Source organism: Physeter macrocephalus, chromosome 15 (assembly GCF_002837175.3).
Source record: "Physeter macrocephalus isolate SW-GA chromosome 15, ASM283717v5, whole genome shotgun sequence".
In the NCBI taxonomy this organism is placed as follows: Eukaryota; Metazoa; Chordata; class Mammalia; order Artiodactyla; family Physeteridae; genus Physeter; species Physeter macrocephalus.
In genome coordinates this window covers 18,585,431-18,603,331 of record NC_041228.1, presented here as the reverse complement: position 1 = coordinate 18,603,331, position 17,901 = coordinate 18,585,431, and the positions used below count along the sequence as shown (strand labels likewise).

Below are 17,901 nucleotides of genomic sequence, written 5' to 3'. Positions count from 1 at the left end.
CGGGGCACGAACCCGCGTCCCCTGCATCGGCAGGCGGACTCTCAACCACGGCGCCACCAGGGAAGCCCACCCTTTTCTTCTGTTTATCCCATAGCACAGTGTTGGTTCTGTTTCACTCCAACCCAGTGGTTCACAGTGTTCTCCCAAATAAGCAGCATCACATCACCTGGGCTTTCGTTAGAAATGCTGGTTCTTGGGCTGACCTCCAGACCTACTGAGTTAGAAACTTTGGAGGTGAGGCCCAGCCTTCTGGTCCCACCAGGCCTCCAGGTGATCTTAATGCAGATTGTCTTGGCATCCCTGCTCTCACCTTCTCTAACTTGAATCTCTGCCTCAGTCTGCACATCACCTGGCTTGTATTTTTCACATTCCACCGGGGGGGGGGGTGGTGAGGGCGTAAACTGAGCAATATTTTAGTTATTATCTCATGATCTTTTATACTTAATTTTTCTGTGTATTATTCTTTGTCTAAAATTGGCTCTGAGGGACTTCCCTGGCGGTCCAGTGGTTAAGACTTCGCCTTCCAATGCACGGGGCGTGGGTTCGATCCCTGGGGTGTGGGTTCGATCCCTGGTTGGGGAGCTAAGATCCTACATGCCTTGCGGCCAAAAAACCAAAACATAAAACAGAAACAATATTGTAACAAGGTCAATAAAGACTTAAAAATTGGTCCACATCAAGAAAACTTTAGAAAAAATAAAATAAAATTGTCTCTGAGACTTTTTTTCCTCAGGAAAGAAGTTTGCAGTTTCTAACATTAAATATTTTGTTGGAATGCAGTGTCTTTTTCAAGAGTGCATATGCTCTGGGTGTTAAGCAAAGATGACTCACAAGGCTATTGCAGACAGGGTCCAGGCCAGCTCTTTCATCAGTGATAAAAGTACTCCTTGATCAAGTGCTAGACTAGCAGCAGCCTGTTTCCAGGCTGTCCTGCAGTGGAGTTCAACAGATCAGGTCAGAGTCAGGAGGACAAGGCTGAAGTTCCAGCTAGGAAAACATAGGCAGGTCACCTAATTTCTGTTTCCCCATCTGTAAAATGGTGATGTCGGGGAGGGCTTGAACTGGACGACTGGAAGGTTCTTTCCAGTTAAAACAATTCAGTGATTTTAGTTATCAGTTTGGTTGACACTTTAGAAGAGGTGGGATTGGTTCTAGCAAACCCCACAGGAAGCAAAGCCTTGGTGTGTTTTCAGGGAGTGACTGAACACTCTCTCACCTTTGGTTCTCTCTGTCTTCACTCAAGAAGAAGGTACTTAACAAAGAAGAACAGCCACATCTCTCCAATAGTTGCTAACCCACCCTGATTGTTCTGAGATTCACTCCCAGAGACATTAAGCAAATGTAGTGCAAAGTCCTGCATCCGTACTGGAAAACAGTGGTCAGCAACTGAGGACTGCATTTGTTCTAAAAAGCAACTGAAATGCATATTTAGCGGCACCTTGATGGTACTTCTGGCAAAATCTGACAATTATATATTATATAATAATAATAATAATAATAGCAGTAAAAGTTGACATTTAGCAAGAGCCTACTATGTGCCAAGCACTTTACATACTCTCATCTAATCCTCACAGTATGAGACATACATTACTATTCCCATTTTATAGATGAGAAAGTTGAGGCACTGAGAAGTTGAATGCTTTGTCCAAAGTTATACAGTGAGTAATGGATGCTTGGATTTGAACCCCAGTCAGTCTGGTTTCACAGCTTGGCTATTAGGGAATGATGAATAGCCAATGAGGAGGGCAGGAAGGGAATTTGCTAACTAATGCAACTGAGTCTCTATTCCTCCCTGAAAGCTATACTTTCTTATTCCCCACTTGCTGCCACCTGAATAGTACCATTTATTGGCCCTGTGCAGGATCTTGGAGAACAGGGGTAAGGGAGGGACATAGAGTTTGCCCCAGGTTGAGAACTACTATTCTCAGTGACGAGCAAACCTCTTTGTTTCGGGAAGAAGGAGTCAGGATGCAGCATCCTCTCGTTACGGAGGGGTACGACGGGGCCAGGGGGCCAGAACCAGAGCGACCACCAAGCAGTACGAGTGCTGCCTGGTCCTTTACCAAGACAGCAAGGATCGGTTGACTCAGTAACCAGTACAGGTCCTGTGAGTCACTCTGTGTCCTCAGTGCGTTCCACGAGCCTTTCTGGGCTTGTTTCTTCACCTGTAAAATGGCAGTTAGAGGCCTGATTCTGCTAGATACAGTACGTAAACAAATAATGACCTGTTTGGAAAAAAATCTTGGCCCTTTTGGGAAGGCGCTTTGTAAGCCGGAAGAGCACCTTTCTTCGGACTCGTCAGAGGAAGAGATCCGAGCTGGAGGTTGATGCTATCGTTCTTCATTCCTTGGAAATGGACACCTCCTAGAAAAAAGCACACGTGGAGGAAGAAGTCAGTGAACATCTCAGGTCTAATGACGTAAGGAAGGCTGACTTAGGGACCTTCCTGTCTTGACCCTGTATTTACATCTTATCTCAAGGATGAGATGATGGATTTTAAAGGGCCTCATGAGCTTTTATGCGGATGTCATTGAAAAGTGTTTGTTATATGTTCCACATGAACTGATGCTGACTCTCTGGGATGGTGTAACTTACCATGTCCATTTCCACACCCCCCCATCCCCGCAGGAGTGTCATCTTAATTATACAACACTGGCTCAATGCAAACAAGAAGACAATGTGATGACTGCTTTTGTAGGCGCGCTTCTGTGATCCCCATCTGTATTTATGTGGTAGTATCAGTGTGATGTATAAATTGCATTAATTTTCACCTTACCATGGCACTTTAGCATAATTAGAATGTTTTCTCCTTCTTAGCCTATATGAGCATAAAATAGGCAGAAGACAGGTGCTTCTATTTAAAGTCTGATGGCATGGAAAGCTCTCTAAACATAGAAATCAGAAGATCTGGGTTCAAATCCTAACCCTACTCTTTATTAAAAATGTGACTTGAGTACGTCACTGTAATTTTTCTGAGCCTGCTTCCTTATCTGTCACATGAGTATGACAAGGCCTGCCTTATTGACGGGGATATTGTTAGGCTCAGTTCTGATAGTGTTCGGTTCTGTTCAGGTGTAAAGTATTACTGTTATTCTTTCTCCTAATTATTATTTCTCCTAATGCTCCTTCATCATGATTTCAAATACAGCGCATGATATATGAGACTTGGAGTCAAGCATGCTTTCTTCCTGGGTGTGTTTACCATCTCAATTGATTGGGGTGACAAGACACACAGCGTACATGGGACTTTGCCTTAAACTGACTTGACGTGAGCCCTGGAAGGGCTCTGTGTAGAACTTATGACTCGGACTTTGTTCCTGATTCATATAGCCATTGCTTACTACCCTCCTGAAAAGGAGTCTTACTAATGGAACATTTGACATGAACGCTACAGAAGGTGCTTACTGAAGCTTTCTGCATAGTGTGTGTGTGTGTGTGTGTGTGTGTGTGTGTGTGTGTGCGCGCGTGTGTGTGTGTGCGCGTGCGCGCGCGCTCAGTGTGTGTGTGTGTGTGTGTGCGCGTGCGCGCGCGCTCAGTCTGAGACCAATTCCTTCTGGCTCTCCAGAATCACATGTACTCTGGTTATATTAACCAGTTCTGCACTCTCCTTCCTACCACTGTCTGTATTGTTCTGTCGTTCTCTTCAGGCTGAGAGAATTCAAGCGTCTTCTTGAAGCAAAACTACTTGAAATGTCTCTTACGATACTTTCACATAAAAGTATACATATATAACCATACATATGGACATAATAGATTTTTGCAAGAATACATAAGCAACTATTCATACTGGGCTCTTTTGAAAAGTGGGGCTCAAGGAAAATTTCAAACCCATCCCAAAGTAATAAATACAGTAGTGCAGCAAACTCCCATGCACCCATCTCCCAGCTTCAACAAGTATCAGCTCATCACCAGTTACCCAGCTTTGGATTATACTTATTTGAAGTTTTTTAATCTACCAGGAGCATGCATTCGTTTGATAATTTGAAATTTTAATTATAGAATAAATCCAAACATGAAAAGGAAATGCAGTGTGTTAGGTTTCATTTGTTCCTGTCTTTTTTCTCATCCCTTTAGATTTGGGGCCTTTCAAGGGTATGTGATTTAGAGTGATTTTCTGTAAGTTCTCCAATCCGCAGGGACAGATATTGGCTGTTGCTGAACATCTGGAAGGGACAATAGCTTTGGTTTAAAGCACATCTATGTCAGTGCTGTTGCCCAAATCACAAGGCTCACACTGTCAGCCCCACTGTTCAGCATGCTGTGTTTTTTAATTAAACTGTTTACTTAAGCTGAGATTTATGACGCTGTTTTTAAATGAGAATGTGTGGTTTCTGTCCCCCTTTTGTTCCCTGAGTCGTGCAACCTGCTGCAGTTTTCTACCAGCTATTTCTTGAAAAACAATTTCTGCGTTTCTTTTCCTGTGGACAGTAATTTCTTAAGGATTATTAACACCCTGCACTCAGTAGTGTTTGTTCTCCTAGGGCTGGAAGAGGAACTTGTCAGATGCAATTTCAGCAGCTGGTTCGCTGGCCACGAGTAGAATATTACAGAATCACCTTGACTCTAAAGCCTGTGAACCAGCTGTCTGAAATGAATGATGGGAAGGTGGTTTTTGTACTTAAAATTCCTTAGCCAGTGGTGTCGAAAATGTAGCTAAAACAGAGATGATTATTTTTCCCAGGGGTTCAATGTGGATCGATTTGCACTATGTTATTCAGAAGACTCTTCTGCCCTATGCACCTCAAGGCTGAGGACATGGTATGCACTAACTGATTTTTCACATCAATGAGGCTCTATCCCCTACTATGTGCTAGGCACTCGAATCGCAAAATCAGATAAGCAACTCTCCCTTAGCGTCCTTCGCTTCGTCCAGTTGTAATACAGTGGGATGAATTCTTTACTAGTGGCTGTAAAATACTGTGGGAGAGCAGAGGAGTGAAGGTTGTTTTCTGGCTTTGGAAGGCTGAGAAAATGTTCACGAGCAGGTACCTTTTAAGCTGAAGAGCAAGTAGAATTTTTGTTTAATTATTGCAGGCAGGAGGGAGCGTTCCAAGCAGAAGGGTCTCTGTCCTGAGCAGGGGGCATGGAGGGTGACGGAGAAGAATCCAGGACATCCAGACTATAAGACAGGCGCGCTTGTGACTGGAGGTGAGAGAGGGTGCGGAAGCTTGGGAGGCGGCCTGGGGTCAAGGTGAAGGCCTCCCTAGAGCCTGGGTAGGTGAAGTTATTTTGGATCCCCGTAGTCAAGGCTTTTACAGCCACCTGAAAGGATTGGTCCTGTTCTGATTATTATTAGAGTGTATGTAGCTTGGAAGAAGAACTGGAAATCTCTAATGAACCAAGGCGCTCCGGGGTCAGGTGTCTCTTGCTGTCTCCCATTGGTGGCTTCAGGGCTCTTTCTCCTGCCCTCTGGCTTCCTGGAGCTGGCCTGCCTCACCCCCCCACTCCTTCCTGGTTGCCCAGTTTCCTCAGTGTCTTGTAATACTGAGGATTTTTAACCTGTGTTCTAAAAACTCCTTGTAGATGGTCTGGGGGATGTGGAGGGTATACATGGGAGAACCAAATGGGAAAACCAGGAAACATTCTGGACGTGGGAGCCCTACCCGCTTTTAGGCAGGGCACACCACATTGCTCTGTTTTCTACATTGACTCCTAGGTAAGTTCCACTTGAAGAAAGTGTCCCAGCACAAATAGGGTTTGAAAACTTCAGCTCTAGTTTAAATCTTGGATGGAGCCATTCTGCTTGGCTTAGCTAATTACTGTCACTTGAATTGGGTAGAATCTTGTGGCCTTGGTGCCCTCATTGAACTGCCGGTGGGCGTGTGCAGGGGCCTCTGTAAGTCAAGGGCTCTTCCAGGCAGGCGCTGCCCTGTGCAACGAAAACAGCCATGGGGTGTTTGAACCCTGCCTGGTGTGGGTAAGGTGTGGAAGGCAGTTTTGAATCGAAGGGGCTGTTGAGCATGACAGACAAGGTGACTGACTGACGTGTCCAGGCAACACACCATGTTTAAAAGTATGGCTTTCAGCCCCAGTTCAGTATCTTACAGAGTCTTTCTGGAGAATGCTATTCTATGAGAGGCTCAACAGGCAAAATTTCTGTTTTTCCACAAGACTTTGAAATATTGCCTATCCTTCTTGGTGATCTCCATGCATATTAGAGTATTAAGTGTTGTGGAAATTTGTAAGCAGTAACTTGAGTTCCAATAAACGGAAATGCTTTTTTTTTTAAAAAAAAACACATATACATAGGAATTCCCTGGTGGTCCAGTGGTTAGGACTCCACGCTTTCACTGCTGAGTCCCTGGTCCGGAAAGTAAGATCCCACAAGCCACACAGCGCAGGCAAAACAAACAAACAAACAAACGAACCACATTTACATCCACACAACAGGGATTAAAACTTTGGAAATTGATTGCCGTAGAAGTGAAAGCATATAAATAGTTATTTTACAAAAGATGAATTCCATGATATTAGATGTTTACTAAGTTGTGGGGTGGGAACTCCCACTTTTTTAGTGAGAAGCCTCCCTACCTTTTAGAAAGGGGTGTCATTTCTCTTAGTGCCCCTGCATATTTATTTGTTCACCAAATATTTATTAAGTACCCACAGTGCTAGGCAAAACACTTGGTTATTTAGAGTATGAAAATTCTTACCTCTTTATTGGGATAGCTTTTCTGGAATATATAATTTTTAATGCTCATTTTTAGAATTCTGTGTCTCTGACTATCAAAGAAAAACAGATGGTAGCACAGTTATTGAACATTTTTAACCCCTGGTAACATGTCTAAAAAGATCAAGTTGTACGCTATCTCCCAGATTCAAAGTTCTTTTCCCTCCATTATATTTCTGCTCAGTTTTCTAAACATGGAAATACACCAGGTCCGTGTGGGGCTGCAGGGGTAGTGACCAGTGCTTCTTCTTACTGTGCTGGGTGGAAATCAGAGGGAATCAAGTATGCTTAAGAATTAGCACCAAGCTCAGGGTTGACAGGATAGTAACTGAAAGGTTCTATTCTGTAGTAATTAAAGTTAAACATTACCTAATACATTTTTTTTTTAAGTTGGAAAATTTACAGGAGCTGAAATTTGTCTCTCGGCTCATAATATATTCCTCCTCCACCAAATTATATGGTAGCTTGTTCCACATTTCAATTTCTAAATAAATTGGTCTCCATTATTCTAAGATTCCTGACAGACACCCCGTCTAAAAATTAATGTTTTGCATGCTGCCACTTTGAGCATGTTAAACAAATTACTCAGTGTCTTTGTCACTGAATTAATTAGAGGGACTCATGTGATGACTTTAGCACACCGATGTGCATGTGTTTTTTTTTCTTTTTTTTTTATTAGGGCTCATTTTTTTTTTTATTAATAATTACAACTCTACTTTGGTATCATTTGTGGCTTTAATATTACCAGCCTCGGGGAATTGTCATGAGGGTTAATGCCAGTAAAGCAGTCAGAGCTGTGCCTGGCACATAGTAAGGGCTCAAATGCTATCTTTATTCTTATGAATGAGCTTTGTGACCGTGCGACGAGGTGATCAGGGTAAATACCGTTATCCTCATTTCAACGATGCTGATGCTTAGAAGTCTGGTCACCTGGAATTACTGGCGGTGTCAAGGTGAGAGCCCAGCCCTGTGTTCCTGACTGTCCTCATAACTGACATTTCAGGGTTTAGTATTTCAACGTGTGAATTTGTGGAGGGTGCAAACATTCAGGCTATAGCAGTTAAGTCAGCTCACGTGAAAATGCTTAGTACAATACTGAGCATACAGCAACGACTCCATTAAAAGGGTTCTTTTCTTTCATTGCAGTTTATATCTGTAACGACTCTCATCTCTCTTCTCCTCTCCCTTCCCCCAGCTGGGCCCTTCATCCCCAGACCACTCAGGAGTCTCTTTGGCAATTGGTGGTTGTCTTAGCTCAGGCTCCCATAACCAAGTATCACTGACTGAGTGGCTTAGACAATAGAAATTTACTTTGTCACAGTTCTGGAGGCTAAAAATCTGAGATCAAGGTGTTGGCAGGATTGGTTTTTCTGAGGCCTCTCTCCTTGCTGTGTAGACGGCGCCTTCCTCCTGTCTTCACATGATCTTCCCTCTGCATGTCTGTGTCCTAATCTCCACTTCTTTTTTTTTTTAAGATGTTCATGGTTTTTATCTTTTTAAAAAAATTTTATTTATTTTATTTTTGGCTGCGTTGGGTCTTCATTGCTGCACACAGGCTTTCTCTAGTTGTGGCGAGCAGGCTTCTCATTGTGGTGGCTTCTCTTGTTGCGGAGCATGGGCTCTAGGCGCACAGGCTTCAGTAGTTATGGTGTGCGGGCTCAGTAGTTGTGGTGCACGGGCTTAGTTGCTCCGCGGCACGTGGGATCTCCCCGGACCGGGGCTCGAACCCGTGTCCCCTGCATTGGCAGGCGGATTCTCAACCGCTGCGCCACCAGGGAAGCCCAATCTCCACTTCTTATAAGGACGCTACTCCTATCGGATGAGGGCCTACGCTAATGACCTCATTTTAATGTAATTACCTTTTAAAAGACCCTATCTCCAATACAGTCCCATTCTGAAGTACCAGGGATTAGGGCCTCAACATATGAATTTCAGAGGAACCCAGTTCAGCCTATAACAGTGGTCTAGCAAGGAAGAGCATCTAGGCCTCAGAGTTCCAGCCCAGTATGCTCCCAACTCATAATCACAACCCTTGGGCTATCAAAACCCATTAAATTCCATTCAGTGCACTCTGTTCAAAAAACAGGCAGGAGTAGGACCTAGTTCCTTCCTTAGGAAATGGAAGAAAGGTGGATGGGACCTGTTATGTGTCAGGTACCGTACTGTGTTGCTGGCGCTTAACGGACATTATGCCCCAAATCGCAACATCGCCAAGGACAGGGCAGGCATAGTTGCCTCTGTTTAACGGAGGAAAAATGAGGCACTAAGTCACTTGCCCAGGTCACATGGTTACTGTGTGATTTACTCAGTCAATCCCATTTCTCAGCAACCCTGAGATGATGATGTAAGAAGCATAGGAGTCACGTGGGTTGAATAGGAAGAAAACTTACCTCCTGTTTCACCCAATTCAATCCTTCCCTTGAGAATTAAAAAGTAAACGTAAGGCTGATAAAAGAAAGGAAGACAAATGGAAGAAACTTTTTTTTTTTAAAGGCAGGTTTAAGACTCTTTTGGAAAAAAGTCACTGGGTTCTGAAGAGAGCCAGGGAAGACTCTGTGTCAACTACTTTTCTCCAGGATAATCCGGCAGCCTGTACATAAGTTGTATTTGTCCAACAGCTTTTCTCCATCTCTTCTGGATTCTTCAGTTATCCCTACCTAGCAAGAGGCAACATGATGTGGCAGTTGGAAAGCCAGACTCTAAAGTGAGACCATCGGGGTTCAAATCTCACTTTCACTATTTGTTAGCTGTGTGACAACTCACTAATCTCTCTGAGGCCTCAGTTCTCTTTGCTGTTAAAAAAAAAAAAAGATGGAGATAGTAATAATGACTTCTGATGAGGTTGTTTTGCGCATTAGGTGATTTAATCTATGTAAAGAGCCTCACAAGAGGATTAGCTGTTGCCCCTAGGAAAACAAGGCCAGCAAGGGCAAGGATCTTGCCCATTTTCCGATGTATGTCTCTAATGCTTGGAAGTGCCTGATGGGCAGGTGGTAGACACTCATTCGTATTTGTTATGTGACTGAATGAATTCAAATATGGTGGATCCTGAGCAGTCTGTGATGAAGAGGAAGTACCGCGTTTCAGCAAGTTTCTAGAGTCTTGCTTGTTAGTTGGTTGAAACCATAAGCCCACTGGTGGAGAGACAGAGAAGGGAGTGAGTAGGACAGAGTAGGGGTGAGAAAGCTTTTCTCAGTCTCCTGAGTGACAGGGGAGTTCTAGGTTGTCCGTGGTTGGGTTTCCCTCCCTTTTACCTGTATCATCTCTAGGTCTGTGGGTGGAATCACTTCCTGGGGCCTCTGGGCTCTGACAGTATGGAAATCACCCACTGACATAAAGGTATTTGGATGGCACTCTGATGCATCTCAGGCTTCCATTTTGTACTGTACTCTGGGATTGGCTTAATGATAATGTGTTATCAAAATTCCTCAACTGATTGCCAAATTTTCTTTCCAGGCTCAGGCTGCATGAAGAAAAGGTTATTAAAGATAGGCGACATCATCTCAAAACCTACCCAAACTGTTTTGTTGCGAAAGAACTGATTGACTGGCTGATTGAACACAAAGAGGCTTCTGACAGAGAGACGGCAATTAAACTCATGCAGAAATTAGCAGACCGGGGCATTATTCATCACGGTGAGTGAGGTGGCGACAGTCAAGGTAACTCGAGTCGAAACAAAGGACTGTATCTTCTATTTCAGCTATGAACCCACCCACTTAAGAAATAAACATTTTACTTTGTCTCTTGTATACCTCTCCCCAATTACATTCCCTTCCTTCTTCCAAGACGCATTTGGGTTTATTTCCTTGGACTTCTTTATATTTTTTCCTTTCTGTAGATGCATCTCTTAGCAAAGTAACATATTGTTTTAAACGTTTTAAGTCATTATAGAGAGGCATGTTTATTCTTTTGCAACTTGATCAACTTGCTGTTTGTGGAATTCACTCACGTTGACAATGTATCCTGTTTGTTCATTTTCGCTGCAGTGTGTGCCATCACACCTTTATCCATTGTACTCACAGACATTTAAGTTGTTTCCAAGTTTTTGCTGTTACTCTCAGCGGTTCAGTGAACATTCATGAACACGTCTCCTTGAAATCTCTAATCCTGGCCAAGACCTTCGCAGGCTGTTATTCTCTTGCGCTGGAACGCCCTCCGTCTGCATTTCTGCTTGTTTTCTACTCATTCTTCAGGTCTCCACTTACATTCAAACTCTTCAGAGACGTGTACATTCCCCAAAGCTGGGGTACTGGGTGCTCCTTTGGGCTCCCACTGAGTATCTCCTCAGCTCTTTCATAGCCTGATCATGCCATATTTTAATTACATGTTGACATTTCCTTTAATCTCGCTAGATTTCATATTCTTTAAGGCTGGTGCCTACCCCAATATCATGCTCAAGAAGAGTTTGTAGAAAGAATGATGAATTGAATTTTGTGACTCTTTTAACAGATGATGATGAGGAGGATGATAGCTAATAAACCTGAGCACTTTTCTGTGCCAGGTGCGTGCTAAATAGTTTACTGTGTATTCAATCGTAGAGTAGTGTGCTTGAGAAATTAGGTAATAAAACAGATCTTAATTAGCATCTTCCTTCATGTGAGGAGTTAAATAAGAGGGTTTTTTTTTCTTATTTGCCTCTCTGTGTATCTTGTCTTTCAGTGTGTGATGAGCATAAGGAATTCAAGGATGTCAAACTCTTCTATCGCTTTAGAAAGGATGATGGCACCTTCCCATTGGACAACGAAGTGAAGGCCTTCATGAGAGGACAGAGGCTGTATGAGAAGTATGTTCTGTAGTCTTGTAGTGAGAAGCAGGGCTATTTCAGTCTTTTACCATTTTGACTTCAGCCTGGCTCTTCCCTGTGGAATGGTTACACAACTCTTTCTTTTAATATGAGAAAACTCTATCACTCACTTGCTTTTCTCTTTACCAGAAATTAAGTTGATTTCATAAGATTCTTAATAAAGAATTTATTTAAATTGTATTTTCTACATTTAAGTCGATCTAACAGAACTCCAGAAGTGAAAACAGAAGGTTGGTACTTAATGTTTGCCATCAAGTGATGCAGTTGGCAGTTCTCTTTTAATTAAGTATTTTAAGTATCTTCTAGTATATAACTTAGAAGTTTAGTCTTTTAAATGGCTAGAGAAGCAGTGTCAAGTACAGGGGAAGTTCAAGTTCAGGTCAAGAGATGAACAGTGAGAGAACTTCAGATAGCAGAGTGGTCGAAGAGGAATAACCTCTCAGCTCTTTGTAACGGACGAATATGCTGTGGCCCAGGAGTATTTGGTTAGTGGACATAGAATCTCCCAGTTGGTTCGTCTGTGAGCTGATCTGCCATTTCCGTGGTCCCTTTCTCACACTACCTTCCTTGTTTTTTTCAGGACAACCATTCGAGAAAGCAGTGCAGGGTCAGTGGCACCCTTTCCTTAACTCTGACTGCCTTTCAAAACATGTATTTTTAACACAAAAGAGCCTACTCTTTTGTGGGATGGTGCGTGAGGGAACTGCACCTGGGTGGTCAGATTAAGTAGCGGGTGGTTAAGAGCCAGACAGGGTTTGAGTTCTAGCCCCGTTACCTTACCTTTGTAAACCCCAGTGCCCTCTTTTATGACATGGGAGTGGGTGATGGCACCTCCCTCCTAGGTGTTTAGTGCTGTCGTGGGAATTAAAAGAATAAATTGTGTCAAGTACTTAAATAGTTGGTTCAGTAACTCTGCTATGTTGTCAGAGCCCATGGAGGATAGCCATTTCAGATATTAACATGACACTGATGACTGTCCTTGATTCTGTCCGTCCTGTGTTCTACCTCTGTCCCAGTTCTGTTCACGTCGGTTTCTGGAGCTGGCCTTGGCCAACCAATTAATGCCCCATATGTACTAGTTCTCCCAGTTCTCTTATTCCTTGCTTTCCATATCAAAGTATAGAAAATCCCTCATCTCCCTGACTCACATGAATTTGAATGGAAGGGATCCATCAACACCTCCATTGGTTTGCTTGAGTGTGTATATATGTTTTGTTGCTGCTTTCATTTACTTTCTTAGTTCCTTTTGGAAAATTCTAGCGGATGTTAAGTATTTAGATTACCCCGATGGTCTCTTCAAACTATAAGAATTAATGTTGTCAAAAACATACATGTCATGTCCATGGAAGGAAGCCAGGGGATTCTGTAATAGTCTTCTCTAGCTACACATTATCTCTTGGGATCTGGGTAACCACCTTATGGGAGCAGGGATGTGCAATAATTGAAACGTCTGATAGAGAACTATTCTTTTTTTTTTTTTTTTTTTTTTTTTTTTGTGGTACATGGGCCTCTCACTGTTGTGGCCTCTCCCATTGCGGAGCACAGGCTCCGGACGCGCAGGCCCAGCGGCCATGGCTGACGGACCCAGCCGCTCCGCGGCATGTGGGATCCTCCCAGACCGGGGCGCGAACCCGGTTCCCCTGCATCGGCAGGCGGACGCGCAACCACTGCGCCACCAGGGAAGCCCCTCTTTTTTTCTTTTTTTAAAGATTTTTTGATGTGGACCATTTTTAAAGTCTTTATTGAATTTGTTACAATATTGCTTCTGTTTTTTGTTTTGGTTTTTGGGCCCCGGGGCATGTGGGATCTTAACTCCCCGACCAGGGATCGAACCCACACCCCCTTGCATTGGAAGGCGAAGTCTGAACCACTAGACCGCCAGGGAAGTCCCTAGAGAACTATTCTTACTAATGGGATGGATATGGTAAGACAAGTTGAAAAAAATTGTTCATACCCTCTAGAAAATACTTACTCCAGCCCTACCTTCTGTTGCTTCTCCCCTTACATCCTATGTGCCATTCACACTAAACTGTTGTCTCTAGACCATCCAAGTCTCCTCTCTGCCTTCAGGGCATTTATTCATTCATTAATTATTCAACAAATATTTATTGAGCCCTCACCACCTGCCAGGCACAGTTATAGTTATATACTGGAAATGTGCCCTGGACCAAAGATAGACAAAACCTCTGCCCTCATGGACCTTGCATTCTAGTATGTTGTTGTTGTTTGCTGCGCTGGGTCTTCGTTGCTGTGCGTGGGCTTTCTCTAGTTGCAGCGAGCAGGGGCTACTCTTTGTTGTGGCGCGCGGGCTTCTCTTCATTGCGGTGGCTTCTCTTGTTGTGGAGCGTGGGCTCTAGGCACACAGGCTTCAGTAGTTGCAGCATGTGGCCTCCGTAGTTGTGGCACACGGGCTTAGTTGCTCCGCGGCATGTAGGATCTTCCTGGACCAGGGATCGAACCCACGTCCCTGGCATTGGCAGGCGGATTCTTAACTACTGTGCCGCCAGGGAAGCCCTTGCATTCTAGTTGAAGAGACAGACATTAAAGGGACAGCACGTGAAGAGGAATGTAGTTTAGTATGGGTGATTTTCAGTATAGACGGAGAAATAGACTCACTGAGGGTGACGAGGTATTTTAGACGGGGGCGGGGGACAGGGAAGACGTCCCTGAAAAGGTGGCATTTGAATAAAGTGAGCCTTGTGTGTATCTGGTGGACAGCATCCAAGGCAGAGGACACAGCAAGGGTAAAGGCTTCGGGTGGGAATATGCTCTACGTAGTTTAGGACAGCAAGGAGGCCGGAGGGCCAGAAGTAAGGGGGAGAGTAGGAGATGAGTTGGGACCAAATCGTGAAGGGCCCTTACCGCCATGATACCGAAAATGTTATTTTAAGTGTGATGGGAAGCCATCAGACAGTAGGAGCGGTAAAGTAGTGATCTGATGTACATTTTGCATATGCTGTTCCCTCTGTCTGGAAGACTCTTCCTGCCACGCTCAGCCCTTTCTCTAGCTCACTCTGACTCTTCCTGGCTTCCTGTTCAATATCACCTTTCCCGAGAATCCTTCCGCGTCCCCTTAAGACTGAGTTAGGTGCTGCTACTGTGTGTTCACCCCATGAAAGAACTGTGTTAAACTTTCATCTCGTTTTGTTTACAGCATTAGACTAAGAAACTTAAGGGGAGGGACTGCTTTATCCTTCTTTGTATTTCTTATGGTGTCACATGTTCCCGGCCAATTGTAGATGGTAAATATTTGCTGAAAAGGATGACTAAACTTTCTGGTCCCTGACGAGTTGATCAATACTGCTGTACTTTTTCTGTGTGCAGTTGGCTTTCTAGTCATTAGTGTTCAGTGTCTCAATTCCAAGTAAATTTATTTCTTCAAACTGCTTGTAAAATTAGCACTAGGAAAAGTAATTAATAAGTACTTAACTTGCATGACCTAACTGCCACCTCGCAAATCTTGGCCCCTACTTTTGGTTGCTAGAACATGCGTGGAACAAACTTTAGGGCCTTTGGAATTGATAGTTCAGTTTACCTGTTTGATCAATTTTCTTTGGTATATACACTTATCTATTTTGTTAATGCATTTTCCTTGCTTCTCTGGCCATTTTTTTCATGAATCTCAGCATGTACTCTTATTTTGTAAGTCTTGGATACTTAAAAAAAATAACATTAAGGAATGAATAGCTGATTTTGTTCATAGCTCATCTTTTCAAGGACTTTATTTATTTTAGAACTGACTTTTTTTTCCCTCTATTATTTTAGCTGGAACGCTTGTTTAGGGTATCTCTAATATTTGTGAAAGAAGGTCTTACGAAAGATATATTCCTTTAGTTGTTTTCCTTTTAAGATAATAACAATAGATAATATTTGTTGATTGCTAGCTATATATCAGACATCCTGACTAATCTATTTTATTTAATCATCATAACAACCCCTAGTTAGATGCTTTCATTGTTCCCATTTTATGGATGAGAAAAAAGTTGCAAGGAGAGGTTCAATCTGTTACCCAAGGTCACCTCATTCGTTTAAAAAAAAAAACAAACCAGCTGGGATTTGAACCTAGAGCCCAAACTTATTGTTACTAGGCTATTAATAAATCTTTTCTGTTGCCTTCAATGGAGATTAAATGAATGAAACCAGTGTTTACTTCAAAAATGTAACATGGAGTTTGTGAATATCTGGGTATGAGATTTGCTATAAAAATTTACTGAAAATATTCCAGGAAAAGGGGAGTAAAATGATTCTCCTTCATGGTAAATCTATGTGGTGTTCTGTAAATATGAAAAAAAACAACAGGGACTTTTATTTGTACATTAAGCTTCTCAGAGCACTGCCATTAGATTATTTTATCTGAACCTCCTGAACAGAGTAATAATAGAGTAGTAAATAATAACAGTAATGATAATAGTGATAACAGTAAATAATTATATAATATAGATGGGGCGTTACGTTATTGTCCCAGAAGGAGGGGAATCTGGGTTCCAGAGCAGTTAAGTCACTCTGCGTCCTGGTGCTACAGCTCGAGGGGGACAGGAGATGCCTGAACCCAGGGTGACAGGTGTGCAGGCCAGTGCTTTCCCCAGCCTCCCATCCAGCCCTAAGGGCCTGGTTCTATTGTCAGTATTTCCTTTTTGCTCTCCTCTGGCTTGTTTGTTCTGTGTTATTTATAGGCCTTTGTGAAACTCGGTGGTTTCTGGCTGGGGTTTTGCGGAGACGTACTGATCTGGGGGCACCTTGGCTTTCTAACCCCCTGGTGGTGTTTCTCAGTCTGCTATTTTGCAGGACAAATCTGCGTCTCAGGACTAAAAGTCAGTGACTCTGTGTGTTGCCTTTTAGTGTCTATGTCACTTCCGTTACCTTAACTCAGAGGTAGTCAAACGAATACTAGTTAAGGAGCAGTAGCTGCCTTTTTCAAGTTGTCCCGATGTGAGGAACATTATAGGGGAGCTGGTGACATGAGTCTTCTCTCTCACAGTAAGTGGCAGAGGATGTGGGGTTTGGAGTTGCACAGTCCTGGTCTTCAATTCCAGCCTCACAACTTGCTCACTCTGTGACCCTGAGTAGGCTTTGAACCTCTCTGACCTGTAGTCTTTTTTTTTTTTTTTTTTTTTTTGGTTTTTTTTTTGCGGTATGTGGGCCTCTCACTGCTGTGGCCTCTCCCATTGCAGAGCACAGGCTCCGGACGCGCAGGCCCAGCGGCCATGGCTCACGGGCCCAGCCGCTCCGCGGCATGTGGGATCTTCCCGGACCAGGGCACGAACCCGTGTCCCCTGCATTGGCAGGCGGACTCTCAAACACTGCGCCACCAGGGAAGCCCTGACCTGTAGTCTTAAATGGAGATAAGTGGGGGACCCACTTGGAAAGGCTGTTGGAAGGATTAAATGAAATCCAGTCTGTACAGTGCTTGGCCTAGAGCTGAGAGCCCACGAAATCTGGGCTGCTGCTATTACACTAGTAAATCATAATATAAATAAATGACATTTGTTTTTCTTGCTTTATGACAGTACTTTAAGATACAGCCTAGCATAGCAGTTAAGGACCCAGGAGCCAGGCTTCCTGGGTGTGAATCCTGGGTCTGTGCCTTGGCCTTCCCTCTCTTTGCCTCCATTTGCCCATGTAGTAAATGGAGATACTGATTGTATCAACCTCATGGACTTGTGGGGATTAAATGGACTGATTAGTTTAAGCACATGGGACAGGGCCTACCCTAGGATAGGAGTCATGCCCTGCTGCCAGCTTGAGGGGAGTTTGAGGAAGAGGGTGTCTGCCCCTGGATCCGTGCCCATACTCTGTTGTTTTGAGGACTTCATCTAAGCCCACGCAGGGCACAAGGCATTTTCATCAACAGGCTTCCTCAGACCTTCGCTGTGGCCAGTTGTGGACTGAAGGTGCAGGGACTAAGGCACGGCATCTCCCCGGGTGGGCCTTCCAGCTCCCCACTTAATTCTGCATGAGCACAGATACCCCAGACACACAGCACATGAACAGAACTCACATGCTCTCAAACAGTGCAGTGTTTAGTTTTCCAGTAAAAGCTTTGAAAGGACAAAAAACATCAGTAACTTTAAGGAACAACATTGAATCTGTGTACATTGCCTTCGGATGGTAGAAGGTGTTTCGGATGCATGTTCCAAAGTACAAAACTTGATTATCTTTGCATCAGTGGGCACAATAGATCTCTTTAAGAAAAAAGTTGAACTCTGGATTACTGAGTGCTCTATATACTGATAAATAGAAGTAGCTATAAAAGAGAATATGAGTTTGGGGTGCAGTTTGGACCATCCTTACTAAAACTAATAGTTGAAACGCACATTTTAAACTAACCTTGATTTCATCTTCAGACGTAGAGGAGACTTCTCAATTTTATTATTCACTTTTTAAATCTGTTTTTTATTTTATATTGGGGTATAGTTGATTTACAATG

At 43.4% G+C, this 17,901-nt stretch overlaps 1 protein-coding gene across 3 annotated transcripts in view; it reads left to right on the top strand.

Annotated features, from left to right (window-relative positions):
- Positions 1–17,901, top strand: part of DEPTOR (DEP domain containing MTOR interacting protein) — a 163,004-nt gene that overhangs the window by 29,859 nt on the left and 115,244 nt on the right. For all 3 annotated transcript variants that reach the window (XM_007127703.3, XM_055091221.1, XM_055091222.1), the window contains 2 exons: positions 10,127–10,305; positions 11,330–11,453. In XM_007127703.3, coding sequence (XP_007127765.1) covers positions 10,127–10,305; positions 11,330–11,453 — 303 coding nt within the window. The remainder of the gene's footprint in view (positions 1–10,126; positions 10,306–11,329; positions 11,454–17,901) is intronic.